This window comes from Vanellus vanellus (genome assembly GCF_965231255.1).
Source record: "Vanellus vanellus genome assembly, chromosome: 3".
Lineage (NCBI taxonomy): Eukaryota > Metazoa > Chordata > Aves > Charadriiformes > Charadriidae > Vanellus > Vanellus vanellus.
The window spans coordinates 57,848,567-57,868,973 of record NC_138907.1 but is presented as its reverse complement, the minus strand read 5'-3'; the positions used below and the strand labels follow the sequence as shown (position 1 = coordinate 57,868,973).

At 36.9% G+C, this 20,407-nt stretch overlaps 1 protein-coding gene across 1 annotated transcript in view; it reads right to left on the bottom strand.

The window, feature by feature from the left end:
* Positions 1–20,407, bottom strand: part of ESR1 (estrogen receptor 1) — a gene marked incomplete at its 3' end in the record, with an annotated part of 172,322 nt that overhangs the window by 65,851 nt on the left and 86,064 nt on the right. The window contains exons 3-4 of the mRNA XM_082481905.1: positions 18,833–19,023; positions 4,718–4,834 (exon numbers count right to left, since the gene is read on the bottom strand). Coding sequence (XP_082338031.1) covers positions 4,718–4,834; positions 18,833–19,023 — 308 coding nt within the window. The remainder of the gene's footprint in view (positions 1–4,717; positions 4,835–18,832; positions 19,024–20,407) is intronic.

Sequence of the window (20,407 nt, the reverse complement as noted above, 5' to 3'; positions counted from 1 at the left end):
TTTAAAGACAAAAGTCAGCAAGGTTGTTCTCTGAAAGGATGGCAAATTTGCCAAATGTTTTTTTTTTTCTTTTCCCTGTAAAAAATTGTCTTAAACTCCAGTAACATTGTCACACCGAACCAGACTGAATTCCCATGTGGTTACAGGTGGGTAACTACTTCAAAAGAATGTAAGAGAAAATCTCAAAGTCCCCAGTCTCTAGACTCCAATATCTAGAAGTTAACGAGCGTTTCTACAGGCACCTGGCATGTGGTTATAGCACACTGTTATGGCAAACACAGGCTTCTATTCCCTGGGCTGTACCACAGTAATCTCTGAAGCGTTCTCAGATACTTTGTGAGGGCAACACTGAAAGATGTAGGCTTCAAATGCACTGTAATGCTGTAATTTCATTATCACGGAGTCACGAAATCTTCAGAGTTGGAAGGGACCTCTAGACATCATCTAGTCCAACTCCCCTGCCAAAGCAGGACCGCCTAGAGCACATTACTCAGGACTTACCACAAGAAACAACACTCAGAATCTTCTCTCTACAACATGAAATTTCAGACTGCTCAAAGATAGTAAATACATGATGACCATCTGGATTGAGCACACAAGCACTCACACCCTTGATTGCCCCATTTCATATGAATTGAGGTTGGGAAGCCATCATCATTCAACAATTGACAGAATTATGTAGGTCTCAGGGTGGCTAAAAATGGACTAACAGGCAAATAACAGATTTTTCCTTAAGGATCTAGCACTTAATGTTACTGAAAATTTTTGTGATAGCCACTGATTCCACTACCACTCTGTTGCTCTGATCCCACAGAGCACTCGCTGTTAAATCTTCCTTGTCACGTGTGAAAGGAGGGGAAGAATGTAGCGTGCTAAAAACTTGCAATCCCCATTCATTTACCACACTATGAAAATACTTAATTAATAAATAACAATAAAAATAAGGTACTTGTCATTTCAGAGAATGAGTTCCCTGAGAGCCAAGTCATCAGAAATCCATTAAAGCAATGAGGAAATGGAAAACCAAATCTGTATTGGAGCAGAGATCACCTGAACCATACATATGGTTGGACCTTCAGGATTGCGACTGCTGTAAAAACTCCATTTGGAAGCTGGGACACCCCATCATATGAAATAGTAAGTTGGAATACACTTCTCCAAACCAGAACAGAAACAATCTTCAAGAAAGCATCAGTTGATCATAAACAAAAACAAGGCTACTCTCCTCTGCTACTCAAGCAGAAGAAAGAGGAATTCCATGTGAGTGCTTTATCCACTCGTACAAACAAGGGCACACAGACTAAATAATAATATATAATTTAATAATAAAATATAATATAATAAGGTCATTTGGGTTTATTCAGAAAGAGAGAGTGAAGAATTTGTGAAACTCTGCCTCAGATGCATCAGCAGAGATTCTGGCAATCTCATTGTCTCTTGAAGCAGCACAGTAAAGGAAACACTTGCAAACATAAGAGGAGAGAAAGAAAATAACTCTTCAGTACTGAAAGAAGTTTTTAAAAGATGAAAGAACAGCGGGATGAAAAAAATGATTAAATTTCCACAGAAACTTATAAAGAAATGTTCCTACAGCATAGCTCAAGAGCCACTTGAAGCCTGCATTTTTTCTGAATGAAGTCCCAAAAACATATTTCAGTTGTCCACTCTATTAAAAATAATATATATGAACTTTTTTATGCTTCATTAAGTGACCTTCCATGAGAAAAACCTCAGCAACCATAGCTTATAACCCATGTTTAAAATTAACCAGACATTTAATCAAGATTTTATCTAGCTTCCTCCATATTTACTGAAACTCCGTGATTAATATCAGCTATTGCTCAGAAGTTAAGCAATAGATAAAAGTCACAAGTTAGCAGCTTTGAGAGTTTATTAAGAAAACTCAGCTAATTCAGTGCAGAAGGAAAACTGAGATTACATTTGGAGAAAATAAAGATTACAGCTGTTTTCCACTATGTCTGAAAGGTGTATCATCATAAGCAAATCGTGGAGACAGATATAGAAGTGAGATATGACACAACTGAATATTTTTCAAATATATGATAAAATTAATGCCATTAAACAAGGCAAATCCCTCAATATGAACAAAAGGAGATTATTTAAATTAAAATATTAAATCAAGAGAACTATGAATTATTAGAGAAAAATGTGGACCTTGAGTTAACCACAGGACTACGTGATTCAAGTATTTTGAAGAAAGGTGCTATAAAAAAAGATCTATTAAAACAGAAAAGCTTAAAAGATCTCCTCAGAGAAAAAAGAAAAAAAAAAGAAACCTACTTAAAGAGAAGGATTTCTTTCTTGCACAGCTATGTGGACATTATGGGATCAGTAATGACTCCAGCAGAACCTTGAATGCTTTACTTCATCCTACATTAACTTTACCTTTTTTGAATACTTCATGTGAAGGCATGCCAGATTTATAACGTGCAACTGAGGGATCTTGAGCCATTTTTCCCAGACTTCATAAAATAAATGTTCTTAAACTTTTGTCCATGAACGGGTGATGGACTTCAGTGCATTATTTGTGGTCCTTTAGGAGCAGGCAGAATTTATGCACCCAATATCCTTGCTTGTAAATCATTAACTTAGTTTAAAAAACAAAAACAAAAACAAAACGCACAATATCGACTATTTTTGAACTGCCAGTTGCTGTAGTGACTATATAAATCTTACAGCATTGTAAAAGGAAAGGATGAAATTCACAGGACTTTACTCAAGTGAGGGCCACTGTATGAAATAAAACAATCTAGCACATCTATATTTGAGAGAAAATTTGGACAAAATTGCAGTCTTTTTTTGGACTTCTTAAATCTAAAGAATGCTAGTTGAGAATTCTGTGCAATTTTTATGTGCTTGAAACAATTATGAATGGAAGAGTTAAAAACCTATTACAACACATAACTTAGAGAAAAGATCTGAAAAGCATCACAATGGTACAATGGATCATTCATTAAATACATATGAGTATAAATGGATGGAAATGTGCCAAATAAAAGACATAATATCATCAACATAAAACATAATGATATCTCTTAACTATGATCTGGCATACGTACACAGGTTAAAGCTAAAGCTGCATGGCAAATTTATGTATGGGGATTTTCTGATTTGAGTTTGCCTTATCTGAAACTTTAACTTCTCTGGACCATAGCTGTGATACCAATTATATACATTTTACTTTAAGGAGTTCTAGCTGTATACACCAGGATGTTAAGACAGAAACAAACAAACAAAAAAGTCTGGATCCATAAACTAAATCTTACCAAAAGAAACAGTCTTAAGTGTTAGAACTAAAAAGAGATTTGACACCTTCATCCTGCTCGTATTCCAAAACTGACATTAACAAAATCAGTCTCAGCTCTTGCCTAATCCTTGAGTTGAGAAAAATGCAGATTCAACCTCAAAGTACAGCAACATTTGACTAGTTTTCTTTACTCTTTCCCCAAGATTCCTAGACTAGGCCTACCCTGACCGTGCAGCCTGGACTTAGAAATGATCCTTTGTTATGGGAAGGATAAACATGATGAGCTACTCCTCTCACTTGCCCCAGATTTTTTATGGAACAGGAAGCATTAGGTGTGCCAGAGAAAGGGAGGTCTGATCTGTAATTTAACAATTAGCTCCTTTCACATATAAGACATGGGTTCTAATCCTTTTTCTTCTGAACACTTCCTAGTTTGCAGAATTTTCCTACAGATATAGGTTTCAATAAAGCCAGTGATTACTCTTCATTAATAAAAGCATTCTGAATTTTTTAGTAGGCTACAACGAGTTTTTCTTCTGCTTTAGGGCAACCATGAAACTTTATGATTTCCTGTTCTTAAATACTCTTAATTCTCAGGAGCATCGGTTTTTCAAAAGTATTAAAAATAGCTAACTTCTCTCTGCTTTTTACAAACATAAGGTACTGTAACATAGAGGAGGAAGGCAGGTATCCTTATCAATCCAAAACTGTTACAAAAGAGCTCTTCCATCTAAGACCACACTGTAGCAACTGTTCAGTACTGTCATATATTTCTAGTTTTGCCTCCAAAATTTGAACACTGTGTATATAAATAAAGTAATTTAGTGGTATTCCACTTCAGCCTAATGATTCTGTGTCTGATTCTTCTTCTCCGACATCATTATTCCATAAGTATGTTCCAAGAAAGTGGCATTTATCTCTGTTTTTGTATAATGAGTGAGCCTTTAATACTGTTGGGTGAAATTAATTCGCATACAAAATATGTGTACAGGACTGGAATAGAGGAATTTACATTCCCTTCCAGAATTCACAGAACAAGTATTACATATTCAGAAGTTTATTTTAATGAATATGGACTGATCTGAGACTACTGATGCTTTATACGCTGAACTGCAAAATGCTACAAAATCTTGGGTTTGAGTTTCTTTCATCATTATCGGGAGCCTATCACGAGAGGCCAAAAAACCAATGAATTAAAAATATTAACAAAAGAATCCTAACTCCGTTGAAGTCAATGTTCCTATTAATTTTGATGTTAATTTGCCAAGAATAATAACATGGTACTTGTGAGTTTTTTAATTTTTATTTAGTCACTCTTTGATTTCATACACTTCAGCTCAATAAAAAAAGTTGCTTCCTCCTTTAGGAATCATATCGGTTGTCTAATGAAGCTAGAAGACAGGAAGGCAGACACCAATGCTGGGGATTTGTTGATTGCTGTGTACATACCACCTTTCATCATTCCCACTTCATAGCACTTTCTTAGTCGGCAAGCTTGGCAACTCTTTCTTCTGTTCTTGTCGATGGTGCACTGGTTAGTAGCAGGACACATGTAGTCATTGTGCCCTGCAAAACCGGAAGGAAAGTAAGGACACAGTTATACACAGACATAACAAAACTGCCTATAGTACTTTCTTAGTACACCATCTAACATCTTGGGAAGAAGTTAGGGTTATCATCATAACCTATGGTAAAAGTATTGATACAGATAGTGAAACTAATGTCTATTCACAGTACATTTATTCACAAGTTCTTTAAAAGTACTATTAAAAATACAACTTACAACTTCTGCAGAAGAATTAAAACAATGCACAACTAAAGCAGTCACAAAAGGGGACAGATTAATAGGAACAAGTCCCTTCACTTCCTTGCTGTTAGCCTGAGAGATACAACGCCATCTGGTCCATGTGCCTGTGTTGATGTTTAACCAATAGACTGCACAAAATGGTTAGAGGTTTATAGAATTAAAAAGGCCTATGCACAGAACATCTTTTAATATCTACCACAATCTGGGGCAGTTAAGAAGCAAACAACAACATAAAATAGAAGCAACAACCATTAATCAATTGTATCTCAGGGATAAATCAGTATCTAATTCCAATTGCATGTCTACTGATATATGCAAAAACTTTTTGTCATGACAAATTCTTAAATCACCATATGCTGCAACCAAATTTGGTACCGGTACCTTTTCCTTCAGAGCTCCACTTCCTCATTTATTATCCTCTACATCTCAATTCTCGTTACCAACATTTTCAGCATTCTATAATTTTTTACTGCCAACAAATGTCTGTTCCAATTTTCTCTTAAAATATGTGTGCTTCAACCTGCTATAAAATTATTTTCCAACCATAGACGAAGATTAGCAAGGATAAAAAAGACTGCCCCAAATGATCTTATTGGTGATCTGTATTCATCTAAACACAACTAAGGTACAGCACACAACGAAACAATTTTACTGCAGAACTGTTTGTTCTTTCTTTCAGGTCAAGGGATCAGCTTGAGGTAGAGTAAGGGTGGAGGTTTGACAGAGGCCTTGGTCTCATCAAATCATCTATCCTTGACTAGAAATTAGAAAATAGAGTAAAAATTACTATCAGATTACACCAGGAACATCTGCTCTCTAATGCTGCATAACTGGGATCCAATCAAAATAAGCAGCCAAACTATAAACTTGTTAATATAGTGACAGCTGACTGCCCACTGTCTCAAACAGGCAGATTTATTATTTTTTAGCTCTACTCGACAGAACGGTATAATACTGGAAAAATCTGAAATCCACAGGCTTTGCTCCAGGACTGAGGTAAAGAGGTAGAACAGAAACACTACCTCAACCTCAGCATGAAAGACCATTCTAATTTTCAGTTCCTCTGGTAGGATACAGACTGTTCTATATCTGATTCAAAACATTTCACATGTAAGGAAAAAAAAAAATGAGTCAGAAAGAAAACAGCCTCAACCATATAAAAATGCAATATCTACTGGGAAAAAGGAGCAAAAAGGGAAAGCCATGTTTTTAAGAAAAGGCATTTCTATCAGGTCACACTAAACAGCAGCAAAAGATTGTAGCAGCTAACCTCCATCTCCAGCCTTGTTCTCTAAGCAAAGTTCCGAAATAGCACAAGAGAAAGATGGAAAACTTTAATTACTCTTTTTAAAAACAAAGACAGACTTTGACAGAGCATCTGATCTTATTCCTTGTGAAGTTAAAAGGTAAAAAGGTAGATTCACAAGAGGAACGAGCACCGGCTCTGAATTCAGAGAATAATTCAGAACACCATTTAGCTCTCTGTAACATAAGCAGATAAATGTCCCCATTTAGGTCAAAACTAAACACATGCTTACCACCTTTGCTGGACTGGGTGATGCTCATAAGGTTCAACTTTCAAAAAAACCCAAACGTAACAATATGCAAAAATCAAAAATCAAGTGGAATCAGTATCAGCAGGCAGCCATTCTTTTTCACAGTGCTTATGTGGGTGATAACCTTTTCTTTTGCTCTGAACCTGGATTTCCTTATGCAGACTGCAAGCATTTGGGGATAGGATTTGGTTTGTAGAATAGTACATAATCCTATTTGTGATAGAGCTAGAAATTAACATGATTCATATTATCATATTTTTACATCTGTCCTGGTTTTATCCTAAACATACGCTTTAAAGGTTAGCATAATTAGTCTGCTTTCATGCACAAGGCCTGCACCTTAGACAATCCACTCTTCTTTCAAAGTGCTTGACAGACTTCACAGAATAAAACCTGTAAAATTGTGAATGCAACAATGAAAGATCTGTGTGTGACGGGCATACTACTTGAAATTACAAGTGCCATAGTAGCATCATTGTTTAGATTTCATCTTTTCTGTAAATCTGGGAAGAATATAATACATTTAATATTTCACGTAATTTTTGGTTTAGTTTAACCAACATGCCTTCAGGAGACTGGAAAAGATGTAAGCAACCAGAAGAAAGTGGTCGATAATTAGAGTATACATTAAGTATGATTATCCAAAAAAATAGGGAAGAAGAAAGAAACAAAAGGAAGAAGGAAGGCAGAAACCTTTCGTGATTCTCCATAAAACCATCTGAGGAAGGAAGTCTCCTTTGCAAGACACAGACTAAGGCAGTCTAGCTTGGGGCGGCACAGAAGGGAAAAAGGTAGAACACCACAATTAAGGAATAGGTAACACGCAAAGATAAGTTTTATTTTAAAGTGAAACAGTATAACTCAATAACTCTGCTGTAAAGTGAATTGTCGTTTAACTATTCTACCTTTTATTTTGTCCTTAAAGCTGATCTCTTGGCAAAGCTGATTCTGAACAATCTGAATCTGAGTCCCAGAAGGGATTTCTCACTGTTGGGAATCGTCAACGTGAAAGTGGGACACATCAACAGGTGCCCAGCTGCCCTGCACTTCATTTTCATGGTGTCCAAAGAGTAACACATGCTAGAAGAGAGGCCAAGTAGGCCATTTGGATAGTTGGTAGCACATGCAACTTGGACTCTGTGGTCTTATTGTTGGGTTCTTTAAATACATTATCAGATAAACCGCCAAAATTAAAGGCAGTAAGTTTAATAGGACGAAGCCCCTAGTTTTAATCCCCCCCCCCCATGTGTATGATTTGCATTGTCATAAGCTACAAAGGAAGAGTTCAAAGGAGCTATTGGAGGAGCCCGAGGAGGGGTGGTTTGTTTTTCTTTATGATATCTCACACATTGTACATTTTAAAACAGTAACAATAACATTAAGTATTTTTGTAGCACATATTTATTACATGCTAAGGTCTTTCCAGAACAGGCTGCAAAGATCTGACTCTTTTCTCAAAACACTAATTTTTGATGTGACAGTCTGTATGATAATGACCAACAGCGGAGGGGGGAGGAGGGATGAGGAAGCAAAGTGTCAACAACAAGATAATGGCTGAAATTTGGATGTTTTTGAGTTTATTCTAACCCAGCCTGTCATACTCAGAGCTTTTTCCTATTGCACATGCAGTCTGACTTTCTCTTGTCACCATGAGTCACATGGCTGATATTTATGTTCAGAGACTCATCGCTGTCTGTCTAAGGGTTCTCAAGATAGCTGTGGCGTACGCAACAGCAGCTTGAATCGGAGCGAGCGGATGATTTATCTGTGAGGTCTTCAATCAGCAAAACACTCCTTATTTCTTTAAGGTTAAGTGTTACTACATTCAGCAGAACATTTAAGCATCTGCATACTTCTAGCAAGTAGTCCCAGCACAGTAAATATGGTTAAAGTTAAATACATGTTTGAGTGTTTCACTGAATTGCAGCTTTGAAGAGCCAAGTCCGTTTTGTCCTTGACCAGCAAGGACGAAAATTGGGGTCATAGTAATATATCAACAGCAATTAACATAAGATAGAAATAGTTTTTTCTTAAATGTGTAAATAGTTGCCATATTATATTCCAATAACGATCAAGATTAGCCTGAGGTTATGATTAGTTTAAGCAGTACAGAAGTTGTACAAAAAAATGACCGAAAGAAACCAACGCGTCGGCATGCCAGCTTGAGAATGCTTGATGACAATTCTACAAAGCCAACAAAGGAACATTTTTGTCAGGTGAAGTTTGCATAACACCTAAACTGATGTAGTTGAATTGACTCATCATACATTTCAAACAAAGCCAGTAATAATTATTATCCTTTTACTTTAAGTATTCTTTTCTTTTCAATCCTCATGTCACAAACATTTCTTAAACAATTCTTTATCTATCTGCGTAAGGCATCTGCCAGGTTAGCCGTTAACCATGAAAGCAGATCTTATTCTGACAGTGAAATTAGCAGAATTTCATACATGCAGGTGAAGGGAAGGCTAGAGTGTACATTTTATCCACACCTTAAGATGCCAAGCAAGTGATGAGTGGGAAGACTTCAGAGGAAAAGCAAAACCTTGGAAAGAAGAGACCCAACAGCAAGCAGAAAGTTTTCATTAACAGTAACAAAACAAACAAAAACACAAACACCTGGACATTGCATATGCTAACCCAGAATGAACAAATGTTGAATGTAAACTAAAAAATTATACCAATTTTAAGTTAAAATGTCCTAGTAAAACTGCACTGATTGATTTTAAAATCTCACTTTTTCCTAACAGGTTTCACAAAAGAACAGAAGGTTACCTCTGATTCCTTTATAAGCACAGACACTCAAATTCACAGCTTAATTACCCTCAGACAAGGTCTTTGGATTTGAAACTTGGGTTCTCTTAGCAACTACCCAGCACTGCCAAGAAGACTAATCATTTTCTGTTTTTAAACTAGCAAGGTATTACCACAAGTGACAGTAAGGAAAAGGGCCTAGAAGATTGTAAACTATACTTCCTTTGCATTCAGTGAGGAAGTCCTCCTTCTACACATACCTCAGAAAGAAAAATCACAGAAGCAATGAAGAACGAGAAAGGAGGAAAGGTCAAAATCTATATACTCTGTATTATGTCCTTCAGCTGTGTCCTGTAGCTCCCACACTGAGTGTTCACCTTCTAGCGGAATCTTCTTGCCTTCGTGTTTGTATAGCACTGTTCACATGAGCAGTTAATTCAAGCCAAATGATTATGATAACGACCTTTCCTTTAATCTTTCCACATACTATTTCAGCTAACAGGAAAATGAAGAAAGAATGAGAATGAACATTGCATGAGGATACCAAACCTGCTGCCATCTTACCAGTTTAATAAAGCACGAACACGTACATTGAGGAAGGGTGACATGTAAAAAGTAAAACATTGTTTAACTGTATAAATATATAAATATGAAATTATATTTTCTACTCCAGCAGATAATTTCAAAGTTTTTATTATTGGCTTTAGTCCTAAAACTTCAATTTGTGTTTCATCTGCTATTTCAGGATTATGATACCGTGTGCAAAGTCTACTTCTACCCCAATTCCATTCCCATCTTTTTTAATTTTAGACAAGGTAACAAAATAGGAAGTATATTTTTTCCTCGTGACAAATAAAAAAAGACGCCAATCCAGATCCCAATCTCTACAAAATCTGGCAAGGAGTGTGACACTAGTTTCTGTTTCCCTATCTGATAAATCACAATTGTTTTAAATCCCTGGCACATGATTAAACCAACAGCTGTGTTAAAGGAAAAACTCCCACAATGTATTACTCACAGGCATCTCAATATGAACCCTCCAGAGACAAAAAGCATTTACAGAGAGAATCGTAGGCAAGCCATGGCCATCTTATTCCCATAGACTTGTAATGAAATCTCTTGTATTTTTAGCTTCCCAGCTTATTTGAGCTAAAATGGGAAGGGATGGAATTCTACTACAAAAAACTCCCACATCTAATATAAAGAGGCCAAAAAGTTAAAAATATTGCAAATCACTCTTGCGCACTTAAAATCCAATCAATTGTTAGCAATAAGAAAATTAATATAACTCTATTTTTATTCCATATATAACATTAGGTTTTGGATTGTAATGGGACCTATAGAATAAGCTTAGCTAGTCTTATTTTATATTTGGATCTTTGGTACCTGAATGGTTTCTGGTATCATAAACCTTGCAAAGGAGCTTTAATTTATTTATGCTCACAGTATCCCTGTAAAAGAAGTGCTGGTATTCATATTTTACTGACAGGAGACACAGGATTGTCACTGCGCAGACCATGCTGTGGACGCGGGCATTTCCAAGTACAGTGAGTTTTCTGCATTGAAGTCCATGAAACTGAAACTGCAGTACAGTCAACTCCCGGTTTGTTAAATTATAGTACTAATGATACTATTAGTACAAGAGGAAATAGGTTCAAGTTATGCCAGGCGAGGTCTAGATTGGATATTAGGAAACATTTTTTCACTGAAAGGGTTATTAAACATTGGAGTAGGCTGCCCAGGGAGGTGGTGGATTCGCCATCCCTGGAGGTGTTTAAAAAAAAGGGTAGATGTGGTACTTAGGGACATGGTTTAGAAGTGGTTTTGTCAGGGTAGGTTAATGGTTGGACTTGATCCTAAAGGTCCCTTCCAACCTCAACAATTCTATGATTCTATGATTCTAATCTTTTTCCCAATATTTGACAAAAAGCCCCTTTACTGCCTAGGTACCACTTTCTCATGGCAAGCAAAACCTAGTTATGCTCTTCTTTCATTTACCGATATGTATCTGTGCTCCTTGGTTTGCTCGCTTACGCCCTATCACCCATGCCCTATAGAAGATTCACCCATTTTATAATCAGAAGGGTCAACAAAGATACCTTATTCTGTTGTCCTGCATATCTCTCAATACATTTTAAACTGGGGAATAACTGTGTATTCATAACAAAGAAAGTCCAACTATTTCAACAATTTGTAACTAAATTATATCAAATCTTTGAGAGAAATACATAATCTTATTCAAAGAATTCAGACAATGAGATATTTGCTACATCTGCTACTAAATTATACCAGCAGTTAACTGCCATGCTAGTTCTTTTACAGTAACTCTGAACTAGTATACACACTTCGATGATGTTTGTAAATAATCTCATTTTGGAAACAAATTATGTCAAACATCACTTCAAGCACTTCCAGTGAATTTATCATTTTAGTCATCTTGCACAGATCTCTCTAGTTTGATTTCCACTTTTCACAAGTGACTGCAAAGGACAACTTAACCTACAGAAAGTCTTAATGTTCATGGGAGTGAAACTTATAGAGCCAGTTTAAATCAATAAACCCACCTGAGTTAAATGAGTTTACAAAGACATATTTCCCTTCACAGTTTCTAAAACCAAGTGGAAGAGTTACGCACTTTCCTGCTGAACAAACAAACAATGTAAAGTTTTTCTTTTTTTTTTCCTTGTAACTACTTTGAACTGCTGACAGGGTCAGCCCTGACCTAGGAGCAATGTGAGTTTCCAAATGAAATATTAGTTAAATACCTGCAACATGAAATACTCTTTAAGGTTTTTTTTGTTGCTTGATATAGCACAACAATCATATTCCAGAGGAAGTAAAACACCATTAAAGCTAATAATACAGGACAAGTTAAGTACAGTTTCTAAGGGCTAGGAATTTTGTCTAGGAGGGAGAAAAAGCTTTGGGTTTGGCACAGGAAGAACCAGTGACCATTTATAAAATCAGATAACAATCAGCGAGTGTACTCTACTTTCTGGTAAAGTACGTTGCCCAGCTTCAGAAAGGTTTTCGGCGTTGCCTGGGGTGACATTTCATACGTAAGCTAGAAAAATAAAGTTCAGATGATTTCAGAAAACCAGTCTCAGGGAAGAACTATGAGAGTTCATTGTTATAATGGAAGCTGATATTGAATGAGGCTCCTTAGTGTCTGTCCTGGATCCAGTTCTATATGGTATTTTCATCACTGATAGGTAATGGATTGGAATATTTATTTCATTAAATGTTATTCATTTGTAGATGACATTTATATGTGTCAGAAGAACAGAGAAAAGACCAGACTACTCTGCTAGTCAGACAGAAATAAATCTGAAACAAATGGCAGGATTCTACAAGATGAGAATTCTAAATTATCTTGGCAAAATGGAGATAGCACATGGGAAAAAATAGTGCAAAAGTAAGGATCAATACAAATCACTACATTAAAATACGAATAATAGATGCACAAAACAGATGAAAAATAAGTGGTTTCTTCTCTGGAAAAGTATGCTTGAGTTTATTCTGCATCAAACACTGATTATGAGTGAACTGTGTCATGTTTTTATAAATAAGGTAAACATTACAGTATGATGTAGACGAATACCACTAGCTGGGTTTGTAAGGTAATCCTACTGCTCTGTTCAGTACTCCTAAAGCCTGTTACAGAAGGAACTCATGCTTCAACAAAAAAACAGGACAAAGTGGAGAATCCCCAAAGTAAAGTATGAGAACAGGATGAATAAATTGTGCTTCTTCACATTAAAAAAAAAAAAATTGTTTTACTTGAAGTGTGATAACAATCTTCCATGTTTTAAAGGCTATTGCAGAATGAAAGAGAACAGGTTTTTTTCTGTGGCATGATAGACAGGAAAATAAGAAGGAAGCTTCAAATTTCATAGTAACCTTCAAAGATAAGGACAATAAAACATTGGATCAGGCTACAGGTTTTTAAGAAGCAGTTCAATAAATATATGTAAGGAATTGGCAACAGTTAACCCTATCACGGAACAGAAAGATGGACTAGGGCTCAAGGTCCACTGCAGCCCTCAGATTTGCTTAGGCCACGAAAAATAAGGAGGCATCTTGGATGCAAACATCTTAAGTCACTGCCACATCCATGCTGAATATAGCACTTGAAACTCGCTGGAAAAGTACCACATTCAGAATTGCCTTGCTGGGCAAAAAGAGGTATTGACTCTTGCCTTTCAATAACACCCAAGTTTCTGAAACAAGATCACCATCAATTAGACTGATGATACTCAAAATGCTCACTCAGGGACAAGGATCAGAGCATGTGTTTAACTCAAGGGGCTCTAGAGAAAAACTACTAAAACCACAAAAAAAAAAAAAATTACAGAAGAACCTGGCTGACCACAGGCTGTTAGAGCAGTCCCAATGATGGCTAAACCCCGGTGGACTTTCCAAACACACACAGTTTCCAGCCTTTGAAGTTCTAACAGTCACCTACCTCTCAAACTGGAAACGTGTGTGTTTCCACTCTGAGACTAGATACCAGTCTGCAGTCCCCTCTTTATTGGCAGTGATTACCTCTGCTAGTCTTACTTAGGTTCATGTTTTGTAGTTTTGCTCTTTCTGCTGACAACTCATAGAATCTGCATACAAGCAGTCTTATTAGGGAGTTTCTGTCTTCTTGGCTACAGGATCTGTGCAACATTCGCAGGTGTTATCAAACAGATTACAAAAATACCATGAAAACAACAGACAATAATGGAAAGTTAAAAGGAAGATCTCAGAAACCTCCCAAATTGATAATATTGCAATTGCTGCACTGCAGCATTACCTATACACCCACTTATTAGGCATGTTTTACCAGTGAAATTCTCTCCAACTCGGAAGAAAATGGGTATTACCACCACTCCTAGCATTAAAGTTTGAACTACATACTTTCAACAAAGTACGGCTCTATCGCTGTGAAGTGAAAACAATTGATAACACTTGAAGTCTACTGCCAAAACTCTCCTACTTGATGGTCAGAAGGCATAACTGTTAAATAAAATCCATGTTCAAGCCACACAATTAAAATACTTCCCAGCTTCAAGAATTCCCACACTTCACAGACCACTGTATCTCTGTGATCAAGACATTAGTGGCAGGCCTCTGGAATCCCTCAGCCCGCCTATTCATCCATTCTCAGGTGCCAACCTATTCTTGCTGGGCTGGTACTGCCTTGCAGCATGTAGTAATTCTCAACTGAATATTTGCAAAATATCCCAGATTTTTGTCTGAGTATACAGCTGTGAGAAAAGGCAGAGAAGGCGCACCTGAAAAAAAATCAAAAGGGCATATGAAGGAGGGCAGGGAAATAGAACTGGGGATTTCTAAAATATTCCAGCAATTCTGACATCAAGATACTTTCCAGTGTAAGGAGTTACCCCTCGTTTGTTCTGAATCCCTTGTGCTCTCACTGGGGGTTCTCAGCCCCACACGTGTAGGCATTTGTTGGATGCTTGTCAGAGGTGGTAAGAGTAATTCCTTCCTGTTCCATACCCTTTGGTGGCTATCCAAAAAACAAGAAAATCAGAAGGAAGGGGAAAGAATGTGTGAGTCATAGAGGGATTTTTAATTTGTAAATGACATTTGTGAAAACTGATGTTGAAATACTTCACCCACTTCAGACAGCTAAATTTTAAAGAAGGTATTATGGGTATGGGGGGATCAGAAAAGGTGCAAAGACAAAGGGCTCAGAAGATAGAAATATATACAGCAGAAGATTGAAACATTTTAGTTCATTTAAGACATCAAGGTGCTTTAACAACTTAAGTTATAAGAACTTCCCACAGGAGAGACATACTAGATTCTAAGTCTGTTTTGTGGATATGATGCAAAAGCCAAAGAAATTCAAATTAGAAAGGTAATTTTTTGGCAGATGGGAGGACAGAGCATTAGAATAAGCAATCATTGTAAGAAAGCTCTTAAGTCCACAGATCAAGGCTGAGCATCATCTAAAAGATTTACCTCCATCAAGTTACCAGGCTTTGTACATGGATAGCATATAAAGTTTATATTGAGAGAAGACCAGACTTAATTATTTAATGGCCCTTCTTGGTCTTAAAATCCATAAATATTTTAGTAGAGAAGTACAGTGTGCTGTGATGTGACTGCTTGTTATGCTTCTGGATTCAAGTCAGTTGATCAAGTACACTCCTGAAGGCTACATATGCTGGGCGAAGAATAAAGCACACTCCTATCACCAAGCAACACAGTGTTCTTGGTATTGTATGATTTTTTTCTCTCCTATGAAACATTCTACATTAATATCAGTCTGCACAGAGTTTTCTCAAAACAAGGTCCCAAATCACTTTGGGGATGTAAACTAACAAAATAGACTGACATGGGCAGCTTCAGCAGGCAGTTGAGACTTTCCACCAACCATCTGTTGTTTAAGCAAAATTGAGCAGTTGCACATATTGAGAGACAGTTAGTAATTCAGGTTGTCTTTTAAGCTTTAACTGTTTGACAGCAAAGAAAAACAACTTAGTATTTAAAATTCACAAAATATTTCCAGAACCGTTCCGGTTTCCTGGATAAAAATGAAGCTGCCCATCTCCACCTCGGGTAAGGTCTATGCAGAAGTGGGTTGTCACAAAATTTAATTATATACTTATGCAAGTAAGCACAGACACCTCAGATATCACCGAGAATAACAGATACACAGGTAGGAAAAGGATTACCCCATACAGCTTCCTCATTGTTCATGTCTGTACTCATTTTTTCCTGTGGTTCTATTAAGAACCATATAGAATGTTTGACTACAGTCTATTAAGTACATCGAACTTCACTATAGCAATTGTCCTATGAAATGTCTGATGAGAAGTATAAAAAACAACCAACCACCTCTGCATCTATATATGTACTGAGAAACACGGGACAGCAAAGCACAAAAGTAGCGCGGTTATCTTGCGTTTAAAGAAAGACGCCCTATAAACAGCAACAAAAAACTTTGCTGAAAGCATTTTGTGTTGCTTTTGTTTATACAAACACATCCTGTGTACCTCAATACAGTTTAATCATATGATTTCCAGGAAATTTTTGTCCCTTTTTTCAGAATGCATATCATATATACAATGCAGATATAATAGTATTTAGTCCACATATTCTTCTACACACATGCCTACACATTAGCAGTATTCATTCCTAGATATCCAATCACAACCTATTTAAAATTATTATCATCTGCAAGATAAATGGCATGTTTTCTCATGCCTTCACAATCTAAAAATTACTGTCATTTCCATAAATTGGACACATGTGCAATGAGAACCTGTAATTGCTGAGGCAGAGACCTCTTCCAGATCCAGTAGGAAATTAAAAAAGTCCCCTAGTTCATCAAGACTGGATACCTACGACTTTAAAAGTCCTTTAGAGGACTTTTCATACCATCTGTGATCAACTGATCACAATTGTCTCATAAGCGCTCATATTCTTGAATTACTTTCTTGATATTAGTGGATGTAATTTTTTACTGTTAACCACAGAAGAGGTGGATCAACTGAAGAAAGTACAGAGGAGTTTAACAAACCAGATCAGCAGTCTAGAAAGCATGTTCGACTGAAAGAAGTGGGTTTGTTTAGTCTAAAAAAGAGAAGACTGAGGAAAGATATGATAACAGTCTTCAACTATGTAAAAGGTTGTTGCAATAAGCCTTCTTCATCATGCCCACAAGGGATAGGGCAAGAAGCAATGGGCTGAAATTAGAGCAAACATGACTTAAAGATCAAGAAAGGCATTTTACAGGACACTGGAAACTTAAGCTTTAAATTTTTAAAGCTTACCTACTTAAAAATTATGTTAAGTATATAAATGTAGCAAGAACTAAATTTACTAATTAGCATGTACCGTAGCACAAATAGATAACAGATCCATTGTGGAGGACCACAACATTTGTCCGCGTGGACACCAGTGCAAAACCACACTTCTTCCATAACGGTCAAAGCTGAAGATCTGTGCCGTACAATTACTTGATAACTAGCTCTTACTTTTGCTTAAGAATATTTCAGTTTTCATTTTGTTGCTGACTTAGTTCAGTTCGACTACTCGACGAGGACAGAATTTCAAAATCCTAAGAATAATTCTGATTAGGTCAGGGGAACACAAAATGAAAAATAACGAAAAACACTCGATAAGGGACCTGTTCTACCTATGTCACAAATTTAAGTAAATTATTCTGATGTTAAGAGTAAAGCATTTCACCCTTTCTCCCTCCAGTGTTGCTTATTATCAACCTGTCTGTAACCACTCTCTTTTCTAAACATCATTTTGATGAGTCTGGAAAAGTAGAAATACTGGTAACTATTAACTAATCACTGACATTCAAATAATTTCATCAATGTCTACCCTGCAGCCAATCTTTCCCTTTTTTCTTTAAGGCGGGGAAAACTCTGAGCTGAATGCTGGAAGTCTTATTTAACTCACCTCAGTGGTAGTCATGCAACAAAACAGGCAATAATCACACCTTGTGATATGAGGTAAAAACTGTTCCTCGTTATGTGGACTTCAAAAAAGGAGCAACAGGAATTTTTGTGCCTCTATATCCCCTGGAGATTTAAAAAAAACTATACAAACCTAACTAAAGCATAGTGCTTTACTAGTTTTCTATTTGGAAAGGAAGAAATCTGTTTTGTTTTCTTTGCCAAAATAAGACTTAGGTACTGAACAGTACCCATATTTTCAGTAGAATCATATTTACTTCTTACTCAGTTTAGGAGATGTTGAACAAAGCAAAAAACTGTCCATTCCAGATAATGACAGGCATTTAAATGAAGAATTATCCAGTCACAGTAATTAACACTATTTCTGTTAGACGTTCCACTGGACACCTTGCACAGTATACTTTTAGCCATGACAAGACAGTGAACTAAACCATTCCGTGTGCAGTTCAAAGCCCTGTTTTGCTGGCAGCTACAAATACCATTTCATCAAGGAAACATTCCTTTTCAATATTGGTTCTCAAAAGATCTTTAAGGACATGAGATTTGGATTGAACCATCTTGGTAATGAAACACTAAATTAAGATTAATAATCAACAGGAATTATTTTTTTATCTAACGGAATTCTCAAAAAAAATTTTGTTTTGGATAAGAACTTAATCACAGAAGAGAGATATACATAGCCCAAAAGACTGGTTATCTCGATCCAATATAGATTTTTAAATTAGATTTCTCACTGCCTCCATGGTCAGACATACCTAAACCAAGGAGAATATAGAGAAGCTTTTCTTTCCCTCATTAATCATGGAATAAATAACAACATATTATATACCTGCTAGAAGCATTCACTAAATACAGAGCTAAAAGTATATGGGAGAGCGCAGCAGCTGCTAATGAAAACCTAATAAATGTCATTGTCCTGGGCCGAGGCTGCAGTCTCAAGTGGCTTCGCAGTTGCGTCAAAAGTAAAGAGTAAAGGTGATTCACTTGAACAGCTTATTACCTTGAATACTCCTTTTGAAAAAAGCTTTGCAGCCCTCACAAGACCAGACCCCATAATGGTAGCCTGAAGCGTAGTCGTTGCAGACGGCACAGTACCGGGTCTCCTTGGTGGACTCCATGGACAGGCTCCCTTTCTCGTTGGTACCGGACATCCTCTCCCGGATGCTGTGGCGCCTGTTATCAGAGCTTGGCCTGTTAATAGCAAAAAATAAGCAGAATTCTTTCAGTGAGGTTAAGTCTCATCCACTCCTTCGGATTGTAAAAAAAGAAGAGCAGATTTAGTTTTGAAACAACAGATGGACACAAAAATAATCTTTTATCACCCTCTGTCCTGTTCTAGTTGAAAAGGTGTAGACCCAGTAAGATACAGGAGAATTTCTCATAAATCAATCTGATGCTGTTAGACATTGTAACTTGAAAAATTAAAAAGCTATTTGATAAATTAATCAATTTTTCTCAAGACATTACAAAGGAATACAAAAAAAATCAGCAATTTTTTTGTGTACCTGCTCCTGTCTAAAGGGTTCAGCATGACTGCAGTATCAGTAGGTAGTTTGAGAATCTGAGGCAGAAATCACTTAATTTTTGCACCTGAATTGGCAAGTCACTTAAATTATTAACCAAGCTATTTTCAAGTAATATTGCCCAATCAGAAGTGCAAACTCTCCTTTCTTTGTCAAAGATATAATACTGTATATAACAGTCCCTATTCTCATCACAGTATCACTTTCCTAAAAATTAGTAAGTGGTTTTAGCACAACAAGAAAAGTCAGAAGATATCAAAAATGGTTGCCAAAGACTTTTAGTTCTGGTAATGTATGTGTTACTAAACAACCACTAGACATAGTAGACATGCACATGACCCACATGTGCAATATGCTGCTGAATGAAAACCAAACAAATCTGTAGAGTAAATGGCAATGTATTCACATCTAGTGAAGCTGGTAAGAGATTGTTATGGGTGGCTGCTGCAGGCATGGTAAATTATAGTCAAAAAGATGAGAGGATGTGAAATTACCAAGAGAACCAGCAGTGAACTCTGGGATTGCTCCTGGAAGGCAAACAGCTATTGCAAAACACGCTTTCCAGTAAGAGTCTGCACTACAAATTGTCCAGGAGACAAATACAACTGGGTGTGACAGCATCAGACAAGCTAAAGCATGAAGAATCCTACCGTTTACAATAATTATCCACTTAACATGTATGTTTTAATTGCTGGGTAGTAAACAGGTGGCTCTTATCTCCCCAGAGTCCCAACATTCTCTCAAACAAACATATCCTGGTTTTGAGCCTAGGAGCCTGTGGGCTCTCGTTCAGATTTCTCCCCGCGTACCTGAGTTTGCCTTATTCCCTTCTTCAGCACACCAAAATTTCCTTTGTTTTGATGAACCAAGGCACCTGGCACAAACAGCACCTTCCTGCTCCAAACCAATCTCGTCCAGCCACTTTCTGGTTACTCCACGTATGCTCCACTATCCTCTTTCATCTGTCCAAAGTTCCCCGACATCTCCTGCTGCGGTCCCTCCCAACACCCAAAAGCTTTCTACCCGCCAAAGCCACCTGGACGCTCTCACAC